This window comes from Peromyscus maniculatus, chromosome 5 (genome assembly GCF_049852395.1).
Source record: "Peromyscus maniculatus bairdii isolate BWxNUB_F1_BW_parent chromosome 5, HU_Pman_BW_mat_3.1, whole genome shotgun sequence".
NCBI lineage: Eukaryota > Metazoa > Chordata > Mammalia > Rodentia > Cricetidae > Peromyscus > Peromyscus maniculatus.
The window spans coordinates 96,264,632-96,288,513 of NC_134856.1; the positions used below are offsets into that span (position 1 = coordinate 96,264,632).

At 37.7% G+C, this 23,882-nt stretch overlaps 1 protein-coding gene across 1 annotated transcript in view; it reads left to right on the plus strand.

The window, feature by feature from the left end:
* The window catches only part of Lyst (lysosomal trafficking regulator), a 160,881-nt gene that overhangs the window by 35,438 nt on the left and 101,561 nt on the right, over positions 1-23,882 (plus strand). The window contains exons 4-14 of the mRNA XM_006980155.4: positions 284-374; positions 1,966-4,045; positions 5,526-6,534; positions 8,091-8,252; positions 10,399-10,555; positions 13,197-13,423; positions 13,896-13,962; positions 17,195-17,304; positions 18,837-19,263; positions 20,568-20,712; positions 21,874-22,047. Of these exons, the coding sequence (XP_006980217.1) occupies positions 284-374; positions 1,966-4,045; positions 5,526-6,534; positions 8,091-8,252; positions 10,399-10,555; positions 13,197-13,423; positions 13,896-13,962; positions 17,195-17,304; positions 18,837-19,263; positions 20,568-20,712; positions 21,874-22,047 (4,649 nt within the window). The remainder of the gene's footprint in view (positions 1-283; positions 375-1,965; positions 4,046-5,525; positions 6,535-8,090; positions 8,253-10,398; positions 10,556-13,196; positions 13,424-13,895; positions 13,963-17,194; positions 17,305-18,836; positions 19,264-20,567; positions 20,713-21,873; positions 22,048-23,882) is intronic.

The window sequence follows — 23,882 nt, forward strand, 5'->3', positions numbered from 1 at the left end:
GCAATGTCCGTGGTGGCAATAACAGCTCTTCTTGGAAATATTAGCGAGAATGTGCTAAATACCATCACATAATCCTACATTCTTCTCTGGTTGGAAAGCTTATAAATTGAAAAGTATCCACAGTTAGACTTGGACTTAAAAGAGGTTAATTTCATCCTCAATTTCTCAAATTTAACCTTTTTTAAGGATAAAAATTGTTTTTGGTTCAGTTGAGTACAGGGTTTTAGGAGTGAATGTGCCTTGGGCCCTTAGACCCTGAAAGACCTTTCTGTTTCTGACATAGGCCCTGACATGCAGAGAAGAACTCTTGACTCTTCTTCTGTCGCTCCTTCCCTTGGTGTGGAAGATACCTGTCCAGGAACAGCAGGCAACAGGTATGTCCCTTTTCACAGCTCACTTGAGTTGTCAGAGCCCATTGAGAAAAGAAGTTCCTTTGCAAAGCTACTTCTGCCCGATTGGTTAATGCAGCTTCGGAGTAGTAGATATTGTGGTGATTTATTATCTATCTAGTAGGAAAAATTCACTAGGCAAGCACAATTTTATTTTTCCAGTAATATAAAAACCATGGTGCTTCTGAGAGGCTTACACAAATGACGGTTACAAATACAGGAAGAAGCAGAATACTTACTGAGAGAAGTTGCTAGAATGCTATTGCATTAGGAAAATGGGTGGTGAAGCATTTGAAGAAAGGAATTAAAGCTCTTTGCTTGAAGGCTGCTACCACCAGTGCTCTAAAATCGACTTCTGCAATATTTGCTTTAGTTCAGTTTTTCTAATTTTGCTTTTGAAGGATAAATTTGAAGCCATAGTTTGTTTCTAGACTAACTAGAATTATGATGTGGTCAATAAGTAATTTTAATTTCTGATTTTGAAAAATATGCATTTATAAGTACATGAAACTTTAAGTACTTCAGTGGAAAGATAAACAGGTTTTCCCCTGGATCATTTTTGGAATTGTTTGATAATCTCCTAGATTAAAAATAGTCTTCCTGTATTATCTATTAATGCCTGGTTTATATTTTAATGCATATTTGACATAGAGATCTTTTAATGAAGATATTTAAAGACTTCTAATATTATTTTCCTGATGATTTATTGATTCAGTAAGTACTCTTTTTGTTTTTTTGAGTTTGCAGAATTAAAACATTGTTAACCACTTAGGAATTGATTACTGCCGTTTTAGGGAGGTCGCCTTCATTGCCGCCATCTTGTATTTTGGTGGGATTGGTCCCTTGCAATGTTTGCTTTCATCTGCTTTGTTTTCCCTCTCCTGAATGAAGTACAAGATTCTATTAACGGCTTTTTAGTTATCCCTCCTAAATTAGAACTCTGTTTCCTGTGGATTGTAGCACATATTGCTGCAAAAAGAAAGATTCATTTAACCAGACTCTTTCTTTAAGAAATGATCAGTGAATGCTGCCCCAGGCTCTGGGGACTTAGGATAGACTGCTGAGCTCTCTACACTTGGCTAGTTTAGAGAACAAGGCCCCAGAGAAATACTTGGACTGAAGAACTTTTTTAACCCTAGTCTTGATGAATACTTGATATATACTATATGATTTTGAGTTCATTTGGGTGAATATTGAAGTGAGGGAAGCTACACCCTGTGTCTTAATTACAGCGTTACTAAAGGTTTATAGTGAGCACAGCAGATGTATAATTCAGTCTTGAGTTTTGAAATTAGAATGCTGTATATAGGTTCAGCTCATGTTGACTTTCCTAATTCTTTTTCTGTTGTTCTCAAAATCAATTTGTATCCCTTGAGCTAATGCCACCTGGTGTTGAGAGTGAAAAGGATAAGGGTGGATGCAAGTGACCCAGAGATGTAACTAGGGAAAGCAGCCTTGCAGAAAAATTATGCTAGGCCAAACTTACAATGTGGGTTGTAAGAGTCATTGCCCATACATGTGGTGTTTAATAGGATAGGTACTGATACATTCTAAACTTCTTTCTTGATTTCATTAGATTTTAACTTGCCATTGTCATCTGATATAATCCTGACCAAAGAAAAGAACTCAAGTTTGCAAAAGTCAACTCAGGGAAAATTATATTTAGAAGGAAGTGCTCCACCTGGTCCAGTTTCTGCAAAAGTAAACCTTTTACGAAAAAGCAGACGGCAGCGTAAAAGTACTCATCGCTATTCTGTAAGAGATGCAAGAAAGACACAGCTCTCCACCTCTGACTCCGAAGGCAACTCGGATGAGAAAAGTCCAGTTGTGAGTAAGCACAGGAGGTCCCATGTGCTGCCCCGGCTCCTGATGCAGTCTCCTAAGGAAGACCACCTCATAGCCAAACTTGACCCTTCTGTAACCAAAGAACAGGTCCTTTCTGACACCATGGCTTTGGGAAACTCCAGAGAAATCATTCCGAGACAGGATTCAAATGGTGACGTGTTAAGTGAGCCAGCTGCCTTGTCTATCCTCAGTAACATGAATAACTCTCCCTTTGATTTGTGTCACGTTCTGTTGTCGCTGTTGGAGAAGGTCTGTAAGTTTGACATTGCTTTGAATCACAATTCTTCCCTAGCGGCCAGTGTGGTCCCCACACTGACTGAGTTCCTAGCAGGCTTTGGGGACTGCTGTAACCAGGGCGACACTTTGGAGAGACAGGTAGTTTCTGCAGGTTGGACTGAAGAGCCGGTGGCTTTGGTTCAACGGATGCTCTTTCGAACTGTGCTGCATCTTATGTCAGTAGATGTCAGCACAGCAGAGGCAATGCCAGAAAGTCTTAGAAAAAATCTGACTGAATTGCTTAGGGCAGCTTTAAAAATTAGAGCTTGCTTGGAAAGGCAGCCTGACCCTTTCTCACCAAGACAAAAGAAAACACTACAGGAGGTCCAGGAGGGCTTCGTGTTTTCCAAGTATCGTCATAGAGCCCTTCTTCTACCTGAGCTTCTGGAAGGAGTTCTACAGCTCCTTATCTCCTGTCTTCAGAGTGCAGCTTCAAATCCCTTTTACTTCAGTCAAGCCATGGATTTAGTGCAAGAATTTATTCAGCACCAAGGATTTAATCTGTTTGAAACAGCAGTTCTTCAGATGGAATGGCTGCTTTCGAGGGATGGTGTTCCTTCAGAGGCTGCAGAACACTTGAAAACCCTGATAAACAGTGTGATGAAAATAATGAGTACTGTCAAAAAAGTGAAGTCAGAGCAACTTCATCACTCCATGTGCACGAGGAAAAGGCACCGGCGTTGTGAGTATTCCCATTTCATGCAACACCACCGTGATCTCTCAGGTCTCCTGGTTTCAGCTTTTAAGAACCAGCTTTCTAAAAGTCCCTTTGAAGAGACTGCAGAGGGAGATGTGCAGTATCCTGAGCGGTGCTGCTGCATCGCAGTGTGTGCTCACCAGTGCTTGCGCTTGCTGCAGCAGGCTTCCCTGAGCACCACCTGTGTCCAGATCCTATCAGGGGTACACAGTGTTGGAATCTGTTGTTGTATGGATCCTAAGTCTGTGATTATCCCTTTACTCCATGCTTTTAAATTGCCAGCATTGAAGAATTTTCAGCAGCACATACTGAATGTCCTTAACAAACTTCTTTTGGATCAGTTAGGAGGAGCAGAGATTTCACAGAGAATTAAAAAAGCAGCTTGCAACATCTGTACTGTGGATTCTGACCAGCTGGCTCACTTAGAGGAGACACTGCAAGGCACCTTGTGTGGTGCTGGCCCTTCCTCTGGCTTGCCCAGTCCTTCTTACAGATTTCAAGGGATCCTGCCCAGCAGTGGGTCTGAAGACTTATTGTGGAAATGGGATGCACTGGAAGCTTATCAGAACTTTGTCTTTCAAGAAGACAGATTGCATAACATCCATATTGCAAATCACATTTGCAATTTAATCCAGAAAGGCAATATAGTTGTTCAGTGGAAATTGTATAATTATATTTTTAATCCTGTGCTCCAAAGAGGAGTTGAATTAGTACATCATTGTCAACAGCTCAACATTACTTCAGCTCAGACTCATATGTGTAGCCAACTGAAACAGTGTTTGCCTCAGGAAGTGCTTCAGATTTATCTAAAAACTCTGCCTATTCTACTTAAATCCAGGTTTGTATGTGTGCATATGTTTTACAGTTGGAGGAGTGCTTTTGAACATGGCATAAAATGTGTGTGTGTGTGTCTGTGTGTGTGTGTGTGTGTGTGTGTGTCTGTGTGTCTGTGTGTGTCTGTGTGTGTTTAAATTTCTAACCTTGATATCTCCAGGAACTCACCCATAGTATAATCACAGTTACTATATTGCTTTCAAGGATTTTAGTTTGTCCACAAAGCAGGCACTCTTTCCATGTCATGTTTTAAACATTTTAAAATTTACTTTTTTAGGGATAGTTATAGAACAGAGGCTAGAGATACTGATTTTTAACTTCTTAATGGAAAAAAAAGGAAAAGTTTTGAATATATTTCTGAGGGAAAGAAACGTGTTTGAACAAAGATATCTAAGAGCAAAGACCAGTTCAAATTAATTTTTTGTATTTATTATGTAGATAGAATATAATAAACCATTAAAACATTTATAAAGACCATGTTAGAACAGGGAAATGCTTATAATATTTTATGAGTAAAATATAAAACTTAAAATGTATTTACAACAGTGTATAGTTTGTACATACATGAAATGTTAGTTCCCAAGTCAGTGGCATTAAAGAGATCATTTCTTAAATATCATAGTTACATTTATTACACAAAGTAGAAAACACACATAAGCAAAAAGAAAGTTTAAATTGTTTCCTATCAATGAATTTTCCAAATTTCATGACTGTTAAGTTTGGGACACTTTAAAATGATTGTGTAAGTAAAGCTTGCTTTAATGGGTAGATTGGCCATTTAAATTAATGCAAATGTCATTTCAAAATAGCATAAAATATAACTGTCACTAGTATCTTTGTGTGCAGTACTTTTTGGTTCATCTTAATACAGCTGCTTTAAAACTGACATGGATTCTACCAAGCTATACTCATCTTTCATGTCTGCGCTGTTGACTCTGACCAATTCGACAAAATAGAAGAGAGCTATAGGGAAACTCACGTGGTGCAAAACCTTCAAGTTGAGAGAATATCCTCCCAAGATTTTCAGCTCTTTAGTTTGGTCCTTTCCTTTCATAGAGTGTAGGTATAAAACAAATGGAAAATCCTGAGCAGAGTGATAGACACACAACCAAGTGAGCAAGTGGACGAATGTATGCTTGCCCTCCTGTACCCACATCAGGGGTAGCTAATGGCTGTGATATTTAGAATTTCTATGAAATTTACTATTTGAAGAAAAAATTCTCTCTTGAGTTACTTCTTTTAATGTGTTCTATATGTAAACATTTCTTTTTAAATGCAGCCAGAGCTGTATATGAGCATGTAAGTGCAATTAGAAAGTAACTTGAGATCTTCAGTATCTTAGAACTGCTCAAACAGTGAATCAGAGTAGGCAGTGTTTAGTATATACCACACACAGCAATGTCATGTTTACATAGCATATGTAACTATTTATAAATGTTTCACCATGTAATGTAAAATCTTTTGGTTTTTCCTATCTCTCACAGGGTAATAAGAGATTTGTTTTTAAGTTGTAATGGAGTAAACCAAATAATTGAATTAAATTACTTAGATGGCATTCGAAGTCATTCCCTGAAAGCATTTGAAACTCTGATTATCAGCCTAGGGGAACAACAGAAAGATGCTTCAGTTCCAGGTGTCAATGGGTTAGATGTTGAACAGGAGTTGCCATCCTTAAGTGTGAGTCCTTCTCTCCATAAGCAGCAAGCTTCTTCCGATTCTCCTCGGAGCCTCAGTAAGTTTTATGCCAGTCTCAGAGAAGCTTATCCAAAGAAACGGAAGACCATTCACCAAGATGTTCACATCACCACCATAAACCTCTTTCTCTGTGTGGCTTTTTTATGTGTCAGTAAAGAAGCAGATTCTGATCGGGACTCTGCCAATGAGTCAGAAGATACTTCTGGCTATGACAGTACTGCCAGTGAGCCATTGAGTCACATGCTGCCATGTCTGTCTCTTGAGAACGTCGTCGTCCCTTCCCCTGAATGTTTGCACCAAGCAGCAGACATTTGGTCCATGTGTCGTTGGATCTACATGTTGAGTTCAGTCTTCCAGAAACAGTTTCACAGGCTTGGTGGTTTCCGAGTGTGCCATGAATTAATATTTATGATAATCCAAAAACTATTCAGAAGTCATGAAGAGGAGCAAGGAAGAGGGCAGGGAGAAATGAGTGTAAGTGAAAACCAGGAGTTAATCAGAATGTCTCAACCTGAGATGACATTGAAGGGAGATGTGTCGTCTTCAACATCACCAGAACTGGGACATCTGAAAAAGAGTGGTGGCAGCTTGGATGAGTTAGAGTCACAGCATATGTTTCCCACAAGTGTAGAGCAGACTTTGGCTACTGAAGCTGTTCCCAGGGAAGCAAAGGCATTTACGAGTCAAGAAAATGAGACCTCTCTCCAGAGTATTCGACTTTTAGAGTCCCTCCTGGCCATTTGTCTTCATAGCTCCAGAGCCAGTCAACAGAAGATGGATTTGGAGCTACCTCCTCAGGTGATGCTTTGTCCTTAGTCCAGCTCATGTAACATATGTGTGTATTGTATGTATTATAGACACATGTAGTAATAATATATACTATACATGTTATAACAATAGTGTCAATTTATTCTGCCACATATTTAAATTTTTATTTTCATGTATTAATTATACATAAATCTGAAACTCATCATAACCGTTTTATGTATAGTGTTTTTATATCAATTTGCCCTCCATGCCCACTTTCCCCTCCCACTTCCACTCATCCCCTTTCTCTTCCCAGCTGGTTCCTTTTCGTGTGTGTGTGTGTGTGTGTGTGTGTGTGTGTGTGTGTGTGTGTGTGTGTGTGTGTGTGTGTAAGTATCCCATTGCATTTTATTAGGGTTTTTTTTTTTATAAGATTCTGGATGAGGAGTTATTTACCAGAGCCAGAGTTCCTTGCCAGTGGTTATACCACAGTAGAAAATGTCTTTCCCATTCCCAGTAACCATTAATTCCTTCTAGATACTGAGAGGGTTGAGACCTCAGGAGCTCTTCTCCCTATTAAATCCACAGGGAGGGGAGAGGCCTCATGGTCCTCCCTCCTCCTGTTTGCTACATACTTTTTAGAAAGTCCTTTTGTGCTTAGTAGGATACCAAGTGTGGAGGACACAATGAGGCACAAAAACAGTTCTTACTCTAAAGAAGCTTACTGTTCAGTTTTCTGCAAAAATTCCCTTGGGATAGTTTATGAATTAAGTCTTAAATGAGTAGCTATGGATGTTGTGTTTTAGAGTTAAAAGTTCACAGTCTTTGTGATACTGTTGGGTACCCTGCTTCTATTTTCTGATCTTTGTTTATGGCTCTGGTATGGTCATCATCTGGTCTGTACCTATTTGTTTTACATGTTAGACTTAGAATTCCTTAAAAGAAAAGCAGGTTTTTTACCCACTGTTATAGATATCTAGGCAAGCCGTAATAACTTCATTCAAAGGGCAGAACTGAAGACACAAGAAAAAAATAATTAGAACTGCTTCTTAGACTCTTAGAGGATCTCTAAGAATAAGGACTTAGCAAACTCTAGAGATAATTAAAACTCTGAAGTTTCAAAAAAATGATTTTGTAAAAATTTTAAGATTTATTTATTTTTTTATTTTATGTGTATGAGTATTTTGCCCAAATGTATGTCTGAGCACTATGTGGGCTCAGTGCCTGAGGAGGTGAGGAGAGAGGACATTGGATTCCCTGGAACTGGAGTTACAGGCTGTTGTGAACCACCATATCGGTTCTGGGAATGGAACCTAGGACCTCTGTAGGGACTCTTAACCATTGAGCCATCTCCCCAGCCCCCAAAGAGTAAATTTTTTATGATTCAAATAATTTAAAGCACATTGAAATTTAAATTTATAAATAAAAATTTAACAGTTTTTAAATAGTAAGATATTTGGATAAGAGCTCAAATTTTATACAGTTTACCTTCATATCAATTACAAATAAATGGATTTTTCCCTGCTTGTTGTAATCCATTTTGTCACTGTTTTTTTTTTTTTTTTAGAGGATGTTATTGATATTCTTAGTCTCTCATTTTATCTTAGAGCTTGTCTGTGGAAAATATAATATGTGAAATGAGGGAACACCTTTCCCAGTCAAAGGTGACGGAAACAGAATTAGCAAAGCCTTTATTTGATGCCCTGCTTCGAGTAGCCCTGGGGAATCATTCAGCAGATTTGGATCCTGGTGATACTGTGACTGAGAAGGTATGAACCCATGTGTCATGTTTTTAAGTACACTCAGTAGAGACTAGAGCATGCGGGCTGGGGCTGGGACACTGGTTTAGCTCGCAGGGCCATGGATTTTGATCAGGTGAGTTCCTTGGTCCATTCTCCATCATTTGGAATAGGTAGTATTTCGTCATTGTTCTGCCTTGAAGAAAAGCAGGATGTCAATACAGTATGCTTCAGTTAATCTAATCTGGGAGTTTTTCATAATTGTTCCCTATAAGGCAAAAATGTATTAAGGTTTGACAATCTTACATATAACTGATAATCTTTTTTCCCCTAAAAGATTTTAGTTTGGAAAATTTCAAATCTGAACAGAAGCAGCACGGCACCCTTCCCTGCGCCAGCTACTTCCACAGTTGACTGCTCAGCATCAACATGTTTTCTTCCTCCCTCACTCCCATCTTTTTTCTTTCTTGAAGTATTTTAAAGAAAATCCTGGTTTGCAGCAGCGGACAATCTTTAAATGATAGTTCAGGAATAGTGATTTTTAGCTATCTTATCTGGTCCTGTATTGGTACAGCTAATATTTCCAGAACTCTCCACAGACTTTGATTTTAAAATATTCAGCATAAAAATGACCAATACTCATATATAAGACAACAGGAGATTTTTGAGCTCTGTTAACATTTTTTCCAAAGTAACTATTTTAAATTTTTTTCCTGAAACTATAGAATGGTCATTTTAACTCATTTCTCTTCCCAGTTATGCTTCTTTTACTTTGGTTAACTATTGTTAGCTTTCATCTTTATATAACTTATTTTCTAACCTTTGGTCTAGTAATATATTTTATATTTTATTATATTTGCCATAATATTCCATGTTACTGTTTTCCATAATTTTAAAGCTTATTGGCTTTAAAAATTGACTTTCAGCCGGGCGTGGTGGCGCACGCCTTTAATCCCAGCACTTGGGAGGCAGAGCCAGGCGGATCTCTGTGAGTTCGAGCCAGCCTGGGCTACCAAGTGAGTCCCAGGAAAGGCGCAAAGCTACACGGAGAAACCCTGTCTCGAAAAATCAAAAAAAAAAAAAAAAATTGACTTTCAAGCTTATAACTTCAACTTATTGTCAAATCAAATGGCAGACTATAACAAATTAAAACATCAACTTTATGTTACCTTTTATTGCTGTTGCAATGATAAAGTACTTTAAACTTTTATAAACGCAAATAGATCCTAAGGTGAAGGTATCAGTAACATTTTTTTTTTTTTTTTTTTTTTTTGGTTTTTCGAGACAGGGTTTCTCTGTGTAGCTTTGCGCCTTTCCTGGAACTCACTTGGTAGCCCAGGCTGGCCTCGAACTCACAGAGATCCGCCTGCCTCTGCCTCCCGAGTGCTGGGACTAAAGGCGTGCGCCACCACCGCCCGGCTCAGTAACATTTTTATAAGGAAAAAAAAATGAGCTGGGCAATGGTGGTGCATGCCTTTAATCCCAGCACTCAGGAGGCAGAGGCAGGCGGATCTCTGTAAGTTTAAGGCCAGCCTGGTCTACATACATAGTGAGTTCCAGGACAGGCTACACAAAGAAACCTTGTCTCGGGGGAAAAAAAAAAAAAACAGAACAAAACAAAACAAAAATCTTGCCATAGGTATTAGACAGGAAATTGATACTGGAAACCTTGATTTCTGAGATGCTTATATGTAGACATTTGCGTTCTGAAATTTTATTTCACTTGGAAGATTGTTTTAGCTTTTCCAGTTATCTAGTTTATGAAGCATTTAACTAAAAAATAATTTTGGAAATTTTTTCCTATCAACAATATGTGAAAATAATATATGTTTATTATTAGGAGTAAGTCTGTGCAATAGGATACTGCCTTGTTGTGGTTTTCAGTCATTCTCTATTGTGTAACTAGAGTGAAAGTTCCTAAGTAGATTTAATTTCTAGAGAAACAAGTGACCAATGGTTTTTTTCTGCTACAGCCCTTTGATCTGAGTTATCTGAGAGAGTTTGGGAAATATTGCTGAGTCAATTTCATATTTTTCAGTGACTACTGATTACTAAGATTTTTTTCTCTTAAAATATTGAGATTGTTCTTCAAGTGACTTTTGAGCAGTAAGTATTCTGTTATTGAAAAATGAGTCAGTGTCACAACTCTCGCTGTTGACTTACATTGGCCTTCTAGAGTCGTCAATCTGAGGAAGAACTGTTGTCCCAGCCTGGAGATTTTTCAGAAGAAACTGAGGATTCTCAATGTTGTAGTCTGAAACTTCTGGGCGAGGAAGAAGGTTATGAAGCGGATAGTGAAAGTAATCCTGAGGATGGTGACGCCCAAGACGATGGTAAAAATGTCTGTGATGCTTGTGATTGCATTGCCCTGGTCAGGTTGTAAATTAGCGGAATGCTTCATCATGTCCCTACCCAGAAGCCTTACAGTTTCCAAAAGGCATCATATCATCATTTTATGTGGTCATCACAACCAATCGGCCATTTAAATGTGTAATTTCAACAGTGGGATCAAAACTATGGAGATAGCTTCAGTGAAAGAGCACTTACTTAGCAAGCCTAAAGCCCAAGATATGACTGATCCCTTGTACTGTAAGGAGAAGCAAAACAAAAACCCTTCTTGTCTAAAACAAGTAGGTGCCTAAGAATAAGAATGAAGGAAAGTCTTTGCTTTCATATGCATTCCAGCAGAAAAGAAAAGCGATGTCCAGAAATAGACAACACAAGGAAAAGCAGGTGATTACCTGTCATTGGCTAGCCAGGGAAGCCCTTTCTGAAGAGGTGATATGTACATTGAAATCTCACTGTCAGTGACATCTGGGGTGTCCTTGGTCATTTCCTGTAGACTAACCTGTCTTTAGAATGGAACTGTGTTTGCATGTGATCTTTTGTGCTGGCTGTGCAGCTTGAATAGAGTGGAAAAGATGGTCTGTTTGCTTGTTTTATGTCAGCTTGACACAGCTAGAGTCAGTTGAGAAGAGGGAATTCAACTGAGTAAAGACCTCCATGAGGTTGGCCTGTGGACAAGCCTGTGGTCCACTTTCTTAATTAGCTATGTGGGAGGGCTCAGCCCATTGTAGGTACCACTCTTGGGCAGATGGTCCTGGGACATATAAGAAAGCTGGCAGTGCAAACCATGGGGAACAAGCCAGTAAGCAGTACTCCTCCATGGCTTCTGCTTCCGTTCCTGCCTCCACGTTACTGCCCTGAGTTCTGGCCCTGACTTCCTTCAGTGATGGAGCATGACCTGAGAGTTGTAAGCTGAAATAAACCCTTACCTTCCCAACTTGCTTTTTGTAGTGGTGTTTTATTACAGCAACAGAAAGCCTAACTGAGACAGATTATGTGAGCCAAAAGATTTTGTGAGGGCTCTTTCTTTTCAGATACTGGCCTTGGGGCTTTCCCAGTCTTTAAATTTACAGTAGTTTATTCTTGCTAGAAATAAATTTTCTCTTTTTCATGGAGGGAATAAGAACAATCACTAACTTTAAAGTTGAAAGGTATAATGGACCTATAGTCTGTGCTTTTTGAAAAAATATTTGTTTAATGGTAGCTTTATCATAACCTAGGTATAACTTGACAGTGGTAGATTTCCTTTGTGTGCTTGTTAACTAAATCTCAACGTAAAGATGTCTAGTCTAGATAGAAATTTATAAATTTCTTTACTAAGTGAAATTTACTATGTGTGTGTTATATGTACATGTTCTTATGGGTATGTGCATACATGTGTATGAGTGTGCATCTATGTGTGTGCCTGTGGAGGCTAGAGGCCCACATCAAGTGTTTTCTTCAATCATTTTTCATTATTTATTTATTTATTTATTTATTTATTTATTTATTTATTTTTTGAGACAAGGTCTTACTGTGTAGCTCTGGCTGTGTTGGAACTCACTATATAGACCAGGCTGGCCTCAAACTCTGTTTTATTTATTTATATGATTATTGTGTGGGTACATATAATGTAGGGGGACTAGCACATGTGTGCCATCGTGTGTTTTTGGTCAAAGGACAACCCTGTGGAGTTAGTTCTCTCTTTTTACCTATCCATGGATTCCAGGGTTCAAACTCAGGTTGTAGGTAATACTTGAATGGCAAGCACCTTTATGTACTGAGTCATCTCACCTGCCTCCTTGAACTTATTTCTTTGAGACAGTCTCTGACTGAACCTAGAGCTTGCTGATTCTGATTAAGCTGGCTGGCCAGTGAGCTCCAGGCATTCACTTGCCCTAGGCCTGGTATCACTGGTTCTTGGCACAAGCGCCCAGCTTTTTGTATGGGTGCTAAGAGTCTGATCTTGGGTCCTCATGATTGTGTAGCAAGCACTTTTCCAAGCCCTTGTATAAACACTTTTTTTTTTTTTTTTTTTTTGGTTTTTCGAGACAGGGTTTCTCTGTGTAGCTTTGCGCCTTTCCTGGAACTCACTTGGTAGCCCAGGCTGGCCTCGAACTCACAGAGATCCGCCTGCCTCTGCCTCCCGAGTGCTAGGAATAAAGGCGTGCGCCACCACTGCCCTGCTCAATATAAACACTTTTAAAGAGTGCATCAGACCCTGTTAAGGTCAGTCAGTAAGACAGTCATAAGAGGACAATGTTTAGACTTCAACAAACCAAGCCTGCTATTACCACAGAAATAGGGGCAGATAAAATAAACTACACTGTGATTTAGATATTTTGGGGTCAGAAAGTTTGGGGTAATTTTTTCCAGTTGCATCAACAGAATGTGTTAAATCTATATCTATAAATCTGTTGGCAATATTTGTAGTTTCATTGAAGATCAAAATTACTTTCAAAATTAAACTGTCCATAAGACTTAATTGTTCAAGATACAAACCCTAATCTACATTAAGGTTGCAGGAAAATGCTTTGTGAACATTTTAATAAAAACAGCACAGTTTTCATTAAATATTTTTAGTGATGAGTTAGGGTTGAAATATTCAGTTTTTGGGAAATAAAAGCATTCTTTTCTTTCCTTTTTCAGGAGTAGAATTAAAACCTGAAGCAGAAGGTTTCAGTGCACCGATTGTTCCAAACAACCTACTTGAAAACCTCAGTCACGGAGAGATAATATACCCTGAGATCTGTATGCTGGAATTAAATTTGCTTTCTACTAGCAAAGCTAAACTTGACGTGCTTGCTCATGTGTTTGAGAGCTTTCTGAAAATTGCCAGGCAGAAGGAAAAGAACATTTCTCTGCTCATGCAACAGGTAAAAGATGTACTAAATTGAATCAGTATTTATCACACTCATGCCCTGATTATTAATTTCCTTATATAATAACCCAACTTGTCTGAAAATTATTTGAGATGATTGCTTAACTTTTGTTATGCCTTCACTGTGTTTTGACTTTCAAGTGATTTTCTAAAATCATCTAATTTTGTATTTCTCTAATAAGTAGCATAAAATCAATATTGTCAGTAGCTAAACAGTAGTATATCCTGAGAGCAGATCTTAAAACTTGCATTTAATCCTACAACAGTATTCTTTTCAGTCTTTTAAACTCTTTCTTTCTCTCTTTTTCTCTTTCTCTCTCTCTCTCTCTTTCTACACACACACACACACACACACACACACACACACACAGTCCTTTATGAAATAATTTATCATGATGTTGCAGTTGTATTGTGCTTTTATGAAGTTAAACATTTAATTTCTTATGTTTCATTTTTTTAATCTTCAGGGAACTGTAAAAATCCTTCTAGGAGGGTTCTTGAATATTTTAACACAAACTAATTCTGATTTTCAAGGTGAGTTGAACCTGGTGTAAAGAAATAGCTTTTTAATTGCTGTGATATTGTATGAAGAATTAATGATTATGGCTTCCACTAGCATATTGCTCTGTGGTTTCCAAATTTTTAAATGTATCATCTTATTTGTTCCTCACATTCAATGAAATATAAGTATTTTTTATTGAATAGAGGGAAAATGTAATTCCAAGGCCTGAAGCAAGTTGTTTAGTAGCTTCCTGGAGATTGTGACCTGGTATGAACAGTGTACTGCATCATCTGTTGTTCTCTTCTCTACTTAGTACTTTCTCAGACATTTCAGGAATTCATCATGAAAATTAATGTGATTTATGACCACAGTAAATCTAAATTATAGTTGGAGGATTAAGGATAATATATGTGAAATGTTAATTTGGGTTTGTGTAATGCTTCTTTCCTCCAAGTTAAATTCACATGTTTTTGTCAGGAATACCCAATATTAGTGTTGAGTTCCCTAGAAGATATCATATCAAAGACTTTGTGATGTCTATGTCTTATAATTAGGGATGTTAATTTTAATCAATTTCAGGTTAAGATGGTCTACTAGGTTTTTCTATTGTAATTTGTAAGTATCTTATGGGTAGCAACTTGAAAGTATGTAAATTTCTCTTTTCTCACATTTTAGCCCCCAGTTTTTAGCATTAACTGGTAATTGTACCTGAAAAGAGTAGTACTGTAATGTTTGCCAAATAGTGATTTTCTATTTCTGGCATTCTTTGTACATTTATGAATTGGGATTGTACCATAAGGAAAAGCTTTCTCTTCTCCATTTTCTTACTTAATGTGTGGGTATGTTGTGCTCATGTTACATTCTTACCAGTTTTCTCATCATGAATATTTAACACTGGTATGACATATTAAAGTTTATAAACTTCCATTAGACTTTATTGTTATATGACATTCATAGCATATTCAGTTTTTCCTAAGTTGTTTCCTAATGTCCTTTTTTTTTGTTCAAAGAGCTCTTCCAGGATAAATTACAATCAACTGTTGTATTTCCTTGTTTTTGTTGCTATGCCTTTTCTCTCAAGCCCAGGAAAGACTGATTCATGATCACACAGATTTTATTTCTAAAAATTATTTTCTCCTCTCCATATTCTTTGCTCTTTATTTTCTTGCATATGAGTTGTAATCTTGGGCTTTGAAGTTGAATCCTACCATGTTTCTTACCTCATGCATTTCTCCTTTTGTGTTATATTCTGGGAGTTTTTAAAAAATTCTGTTCACATTTTATCCAGATTTTAATTTTGGCAACTGCCCATTGTCTTAGTTCCTTTTCTGTTCCTGTGACAAAACACCATGACCAAAGCAACTTATAGAAGAAAGCATTTAATGGGGGCTCACAATTTCAGAGAGTGAATCCCTGACCATCATGACAGGGAACATGGCAGCAGGCAGGCAGGCATGGCCCTAGGGCAGTAGCAGAGAACTTACATCTGATCCATAGCAGGAGGCAGGGAGAGAGAAAGCTAACTGGGAAAGGTATAGGCTGTTGAAATCTCAAAGCCCACCCCCAGTAACATATCTCCTCCAACAAGGTCACACTTCCTAATCCTTCTCAAACAGTTCCATCAAACAGATAATCCTACCAGGGCCAGTCTCACTCAAACCACACCTGTTTTATAGTTAAGAGGTCCTTTGGCTTGATTATTTTTTGTTTTTTAAAATTTGTGTGTGTGTGTGTGTGTGTGTGTGTGTGTGTGTGTGTGTGTGTGTGTGTTCCCTGTGTCCTCATTCTCTCAATCACACTGAAACCTGTCAGGTTTTGTTTTTTAGTGTGAACTTAGTGATTTTTTTTTAATTGATTCTTTGAGAGTTTTATGTCATGCACCCCAATCCCACTCATTTCCCAGTCTTTCCATGTCTGCCCTCTACCCTTGTAGCTCCCCCCAAATAAAAAAAATTGGTCCTCCATCTTTCCCACTTCTCCACATATTCATTTGTCGTAGTGGCCTTGGGAGCTGCAGTGAATCACGCAGCATATGTTTTGCCCAAACAGCTTTACTTACAAAGGTTCATCTCAGTGAGTCATGGTCTGGTTCAAGGCCTCTGTATTGAACCATCAATACTAGAGCCTCACTGAGACTCCTCTTGGATATCCTGCTGTTGCTCCAAATCATGGAGATCCTGCAGCTATGATTCCTCAGGACCAGTCAGTCCCTTTAGGTGCTCCAGCAGGTCATAGATGGGGTAGATCTTGGGATGGGCCAACTCAAAGCCCTAAATGTGGGCCTGGACAAGTAGCTGATTTGGTCAGTCTGGGCCTCTGGGCCTCCCCACCATCCCTTTAGGTGAGGGTCAGGGCCAGTTCTCCATTGCAGTTGCCGGCATGGGGGAGGGAGGACAGTTCTCCCAGGGCTTTGGAAGGCTGGGGCAGGCTTTTTCGTGCCCATATCTTTGGGGCCAGTTCACGATGGGAGCAGCTATCCCACTAAGGTGGGCAAGGGGAAACCTGTCAAAAAACAATAACAGAAAACATAAGCATACATTGATTGTGATACTTTTCTATTCAAAACCTTTACTGGGCTTAACATTAATTACCTGAGGGTAAATAAATTCCATGCCAGTTTATGGTCTCCTGGCAAGCTGTCCTCTCAAGGATACTTCCTCTTACACCATTCTATCTGTTCATTGCCTTTATGAAACAGGTTAGTCTGTTTCTAGTCTTAAACCTCGAGTCCCTTAGGATGCACCTTGGGTTTTACATCAGTATTGTTTTTGTCATGTCTAAAGTGGAGAGAATAATTCATACTTTCTGTTTTGGAGTGAGGAGAAGCTGAGGCATACATGTAAAAATATACTTGAAGCACTGTAAAATGATCTACAAAAATAGTTGTTATTTTAAAGAATTTTTATGAATTAGTGTACCATTGCTTTTGTTTATGCTAAACTCTTTAGTAGAATAAAGAATATGGTTAAAATAAATACCTTGTGGTATTTATGTAATTTTGCTATTTTTTATTTTTGTCATTTAATTTCTAAGTAATATGTGGTAGTTATAATATAAAACAATCTGTTGTTTTATTAGTGTTGGTTCATTTGCCTTTAGTTATTTTGCTATTTCTTTAGCAGTTTTTAATGATTACTAACTAGATTGTTTATAATCATTCCACATGAAAGAATAGTTTTTTTATTTCTTTCAATGAAAATTGCTTATATCTTCCTTGAATTAAATGTGTACTGGCTTTATTTTTTTCCTCTTTTTAAAATTTAGCATGCCAGAGAGTATTGGTGGATCTTTTGGTGTCTTTGATGAGTTCAAGAACGTGTTCAGAAGAGCTAACCCTTCTTTTGAGAATATTTCTGGAAAAGTCTCCTTGTACAGTAAATATGCTAGAATTTTTTACATTTTCACTAATTCTTTAATAGAATGTATATTTTACTAATTTGTAAATTACTAAGCTTTTGATATTGTAATTACTATTTAGCCAATTCCGTGTTTTATGTTTGACAGATTCAGTTATATTATCTGTATAGATCTTAACCATTTCAATTTGATTTGGACTAACCAGTCACCTTTAGCCCTATGTCACCTCCAACCTTTGTGGTTGAGAAATGCTGTGCTTTTATTTACGAAAGAGAATTTAAGTATGAGTAACATCAATCATCCCGAATTTGTCCTTTTTCTAAAGAACCACTATCTGTTCTTTAGTTGAGTATTCTGTTTCCCATTGCTGTATAGGTTCCCATTGCTGTATAACTCTTAGCTAGGAAACTCATTTTTATAATGCAGTCTGGACTGGATGAGTCTAGAATGTGGAGGCTGCCAGAGGTGAAGCAGGATGAGCAGAGCCCTGTCCACTTCACTGCCCATCTCTTCACCACTTCAGTTTCAAGGCCCCATGGAAGCTCCATCAGACACCAGTGTGGGTCATTGGTGTCTGGCTGTGTATTGGTTGGTTATTTCTAGAGCTTGTCTTCAGCACACTTTCCCTCATCATGGTCAACATTGAAGATTATTTTATGCATGAGTAAGGCATTGCACTAGGCTAATCTTTCATACTTTTTAACTTAGCTCTCTTTGGTCATTGTCCTTCTTTTAATTAAGTGTGCATTTCAACATTCCATCTCTAACCTTTTTTGTATTCCATTTAAGTAAAACACCTTGAAATTTACTTCACTTCCCCAGAAACAAATGAAAGAAATTTTCCTTGGCTTGGGAAAAAAACATGTGAAATAACTTAGATAGTAATTGGGCATTCAGTTTTATGTAGTTTATCATTTAGGAATCTGGAGAGTTTGTAAAATTGTATCCCCTCACTTAAAAATATTTGAGCTATGGGACTAGAAAGATGTTTCAGTGACTAGAGTGCTTGCTGCTCAGTCATGAAGGGCAGAGTTCAGATCCCGGCACCCACCTCAAGCAGCTTACAAATGCCTGTAACTCCAGCTTCAAGGGATCTGATCCCATTTTCTGTCTTCTTCAGGCACCTGCTCAGGCAGGCAGGCATGTATGCATGCACACATGCACACGTACACACACATACTAATAACAATAAATCTTAAAAATAATTTTGAGAGAAATACCATGAGGAAGTAATAACCTTGTTTTATAGAATAATTCCTGATATAATTATTGTATTTCATTTATGATACTTAAAAACTACTCATGAATATTAGATTTATACTGTAAAATACCAAAATTTAAACCAAATTTATCAAAAGATTACATAATAATTAAATCTCTATATCTTAAGTAAAAACTAAAGTTTTGAAGATATGGTAGATATACTATTGAAATTAAAAGGTTACTATATACAGGTATGTTTGTATTTTTACTTATAACCTGAATTTTGAGGTCATTGTGTATCTGGTTGCAAGATTGTAAACTTTTACTTGTTTTTCTTTTTCTCTAGGAAATTCTTCTCCTTGGTATTCAGAAAATTGTTGAGAGTGATTTTACTATGAGCCCTTCACAGTATCTATCTTTCCCTTTGCTGCACACCCCAAGTTTAAGCAATGGTGTCTCACCACAAAAGTCTCCCGGGATTCTTAACAGTAAAGCCTTAGGCTTATTGAGAAGAGCGCGGATTTCCAGAGGCAAGAAAGAGGCTGACAGAGACAGTTTTCCTTCTGGGCTGCTTTCCTCTTGGCACATAGCCCCAATCCACTTGCCATTGCTGGGGCAGAACTGCTGGCCACACCTGTCAGAAGGCTTTAGTGTCTCTCTGTGGTTTAATGTGGAGTATATCCATGAATCCGAGAGTGCTGCAGAAAGAGGAAAGAAGGTAAAGAGAAGAAACCAGCCATCCGTTCTACAGGACGGCAGTTTGGAAGCAGCAGGTATGATGGCAGGGGCAGTCTGACCTGTACACTAAAACTCTTCAGATAGCCCTTTGCTGAGCTGCGAGGATATTCGGCAGTGCTTTAATGTGTTCTTTTCACCTTAAAGACCATACTTAACGACTGAATTACCAAAGCCTGAGATTTTGGCAGCCTTGAAATCTCCATTTTCTTCTAAAGCTTAGATGTGGAAGGGTTATAGAGGCCCTGTATCTACAACTGTTGCTGAAGTTAGCAGTCCCATTATTGTGATGGTGTGGCCCCTGATTCTAGAAATGGAATAAATAAAACCCTACAGCCACTTTTATTTCAGGTTCTGCTCCTTCTGTGTCTTACCTCAGTGGCTTCTAGTTCCTATGCCTGAATAGTTGTATGTAACAGTCCTTCTCCAAAGTTGGGACAGAGTTTACCCATAACTGAAAAATTAGTTAGGCTGCATTGAAACTGCATCTTGTTTTTGTTCTCTTCTTTCTTAGGCATGCAACAGTTTCTTGGGACATACAGCAGCTAGAGGGAATAGTCTTAGAAACTGGTTGTGCATTTTTTTAGCCTGTTGAAGAAAATGGTTGCTAATAGTTACATAGTCATAGCTGCTAATATCCCTTTTCTTTGAAAGCCTGAGCCTTTGGACGTGCACTGTGTATTTTAGTACATCTTGGCTTAGTTTAACATAAAGTCATATCATAGTAACAAACAGCTCATCATGCATACTCAGGCAGTTCAAGAGTTAAGTGATAATATGGCATTGGGAAGGATAACCAGTATAAACATTTCCCTTAGCTGGAGACTAACTATGATGCAAAGTTTCAGCATGACTTAGCACTCTTATTCAAAAGTCACCTACTACTTTAAATAATGATCATTCAAGTACTGCAGCTTTTCTAAGGAGAGTAAAAATAATTAAAAATAATCTTATTTTTCTAATAGGATTATTGTATTGGAGATCATAGATGGTGTGTGTTCCCTAGACCAGGGTCAGTTGTGTTAGAGTAGCCCAAACCAACAAAAGCAGAAGCTGGATACAGAGTGTAGCTGATTACATTCCTTCAGCAGTCCTACCCATAACTGCCCTTAGTTGTCATGTATTTTAAATCATTTAATAATTTTTAAAACGCTGTTTTTTGCCCACTGTGTTCTTTTGAAGTTAACATTTAACCTTTGGAAATATTGCTTGAATCAGGTTCAGACATTTGGGGTAAATAACCTGTTACAAAGAAACCAACATGCATTGTATTCTTTTAAATTCACTTTTCACACAGTTTTTATGAACTATTTTGTTGATGATTCTAACATTTTTCTCACAGAAGGTGATAGACCAGAAGGTACAGAATCCATCAATCCTGGTGACAGACTCATAGAAGATGGCTGTATTCATTTGATTTCATTGGGATCCAAAGCATTGATGATCCAAGTGTGGGCTGATCCCCACAGTGGCACTTTTATTTTTCGGTATTGATAATCCTCAACTCTTAATAAATAGGTCATGTATTTAAATAACTTATGTAAGAAATTATTGAATAATATTTATAAGAACAATCTTATTGATATTTAGAGAAAAAAATTAAAAGGATGATTATCAGACAGCATATAGATTCTATGTAGCTGTAGACAGATAGCAAAACATAGCAAATCAAGTGCTTATGACATGCAGTGGAAATGACTGGAGTAGTCCAATTGGCAAATAGTAGCATCATCAAATCAGGTTCCTAAACGTCCAGCAGAAATGACTGGAGAAGTCTTGCTGAAAACAGTCATGTTGGCATTCCTGGTTGACAGTTTTACAAGTAGATGAGGATTCTCTAGCTTCCTGTACCACTACAACCATTTTTATGCCATACAATAATGATAATAATCTCTATTGGAAAGTGTTTCTCCACCTAGCTGTTCTCCAGGGCACAATGTTTTTACTAGAACAGTTCACTCTCCTTCTGACCTTAAAGGTGCAGTTTTCTTGTTCTTCTTTTTCCCTAATACAGGGCTGGAGGGTGGGGGCAGCCTGTCTCTGAACAAAAGACACTAAGAAAAACATACTTGGGTTCGAAATGGGGCTGTGGTGTCTATCTTGCTTCCAGAGCCAGCTTCTCAGTCAGCTCAAACAACAAATGGCAATTTACCAGTTTAATGTGTCTTTCTAAAAGTAAAAATTAAAGCCAGTATGTTATTTAGATTTTGCTTTATAGATATTATAAATGTTACCAGGTATTTTCTACATACATTTCTCCTTATTCTTTTAGTAATCCTGCAAAGTGAGTTAGCATCCAATATATTCTAGTATTTAGACATTTATTACAGTATTGTTAATTTTTTGTGAACCAGTTATTACATTATAATTTCTAAAATAGACAATGAGTATGTAACTAAAATTTGATTTTAAAAACTGATTTCTAGAAATTATTGCCCAAGTTATTAACATCAGTCAATGAGTCTAATCCATTTTAGTTCATAAGTTGAAGAAGCAGATATGGTGTAAAACAAAGATCTATCGACTTTCTCACTTCATTTTAAAATAGAAGTGATTTTTAATATCACATATTGAGAATTGCAGTGTATGTGTTAACTATTAAGGTCAGAATTTTCATGGTTTTGACCTGTGATTTTTTTTTTCTACAGTGTGTGCATGGACTCAAATGATGACATGAAAGCTGTTTCACTAGCACAAGTGGAGTCACAGGAGAACATTTTCTTTCCAAGCAAATGGCAGCACTTGGTACTTACCTATCTTCAGCATCCTCAAGGGAAAAAGAATGTCCATGGGGAAATCTCCATATGGGTCTCTGGACAGAGGTACTAAACATTTTCAGAAAATATTCTTTTCAGCCACAGTTTTAGCTTTTGTCTTCATTCCTGAAATATTGCAGACTAGGTAAAATTTAATATGTACTGAAAGAAATTCATATCAAAATTGGATTTTTTCCATTTATCACTTCAATACATAACAAGCCTTCCATGTTGAAAATTGTCCATGAATTCTGCTCTTGAGGATTCAACCAACATCAGACTGAAAATATTTGAGAATTGTACTATGATGAACATGTACAGTCTTACCTGCTGCTTATTCTCTAAATAAAAGTATAACAACTATTTATAAGGCATTTATTTTGGGTGTTATAAGTAACCTAAAGATAGCTTAATGTATAGAAGAGATTATTTGTTGCTATATGCTCATATGGCATTGTCTATAAGGGATTTGAGTAGTCTCAGCTTTTGGTATCTATGGGATGCCTGGAACCAACCTCTGGTAAATATCATGGATTGCTGTATTTAGGTATGAGGAGAAAGCCAAAAACGTGGGCAGTAGATATTTATGAACAATATATACTAGGTAAGCAATTATAGGATATGTAATATTGTCCCTCAAACCTATATATTACATGGATGAATCCACAAGGAATTCTTTAAATTAATTGAATTGAGATTGGAGGAAATTAAAATGACTAGAAAAGATTGTAAAGTATTATATCTGGTATAAACTTAGACGGGTCCTAGAGCTATATAATGTTACAGATTCAGGTAGAAGACTGTATGACTTTGACTGCACAGACTTCACAGCCAAGTTAGTAAAAATTTTGTGGATGATCTTTATGTAAAAATTAACCCCGAATGAACTCTGTCCTACTTTGCTTTCTATCTCAGGGAGAAAAGGATTTGTTTGGATACAGGTTACAGTGCATCATCAAGGAAAGTCAGGGCAGGAGTGCAAGGCAGAAAGCCGGAGGCAGAAACTGAAGCAGAGGACACAGAGGAGTGCTGTTTACTCCCATGCTAACCCCTGGCTTGCTCCACTACCTTTCATAAGCAGCAGAGGACTACCTGCCTAGGGGTATCATAGCCCACAGTGTAGGTCTCCCCATCAATCAATGATCAAAAAAATGTCCCACATACATGCCCACAGGCAGTCTGATAGAGGCAGTTCCTCAGTTGAGATTCCCTCTTCCTGGGTGACTGTGCCAAGCTGACAAAACTAACCAGCACAAGTTCTAAGGTGCCTTGGATTTGAAAGAGTGGAGTGAAATAGCATGTTGGATGATACAGAATTTAAAACTAGTTTATCATGGGAGAGGATTGAAGTGGCTGGAAGAGTCTCAGTTAAGTCATGAGAAAGAAAAGTGGGTAGACAAGATGGAAAAGCTTGCCAGGAGTGAGTGTCAGTTATTTTTTATAAAAATGTTATGTGTTATAGACTTGTTATATTTGCAGACCTTTGACTAGGTGCTTTACATATGTTATCTCCTTATCCTTTCAAAAATTACTCAAAATAGATTAGATCATAGAAGGCACATATATCCTTAGCAAAAGTTAAGGTGTTTATCAAGGAAAGACTGCATGTCAGGCATGGCCCTGCTGTAGGAGGCTGCAAGCACTGGTTACTTACAGCCATCAACTTTCAATCACTGAGGGAGACGAGGAAGAAGGGCTCTGTAAATGGCTTTGGGATAGCTCATAGTGTCTGCTCCAGGAAGTTAAACCCACGTTCAGTTTTGTTGATACATTGAAGAAAATACATAAAAACTGAAGCTGGTATCCATCTTCCAGATAGTATTCACACCTGCCTTAGCCTGAATGGCAGCTATAACCAATTAGTAAATTTGTTTTCAGAACACTGGAGTTCTGGATTAGAA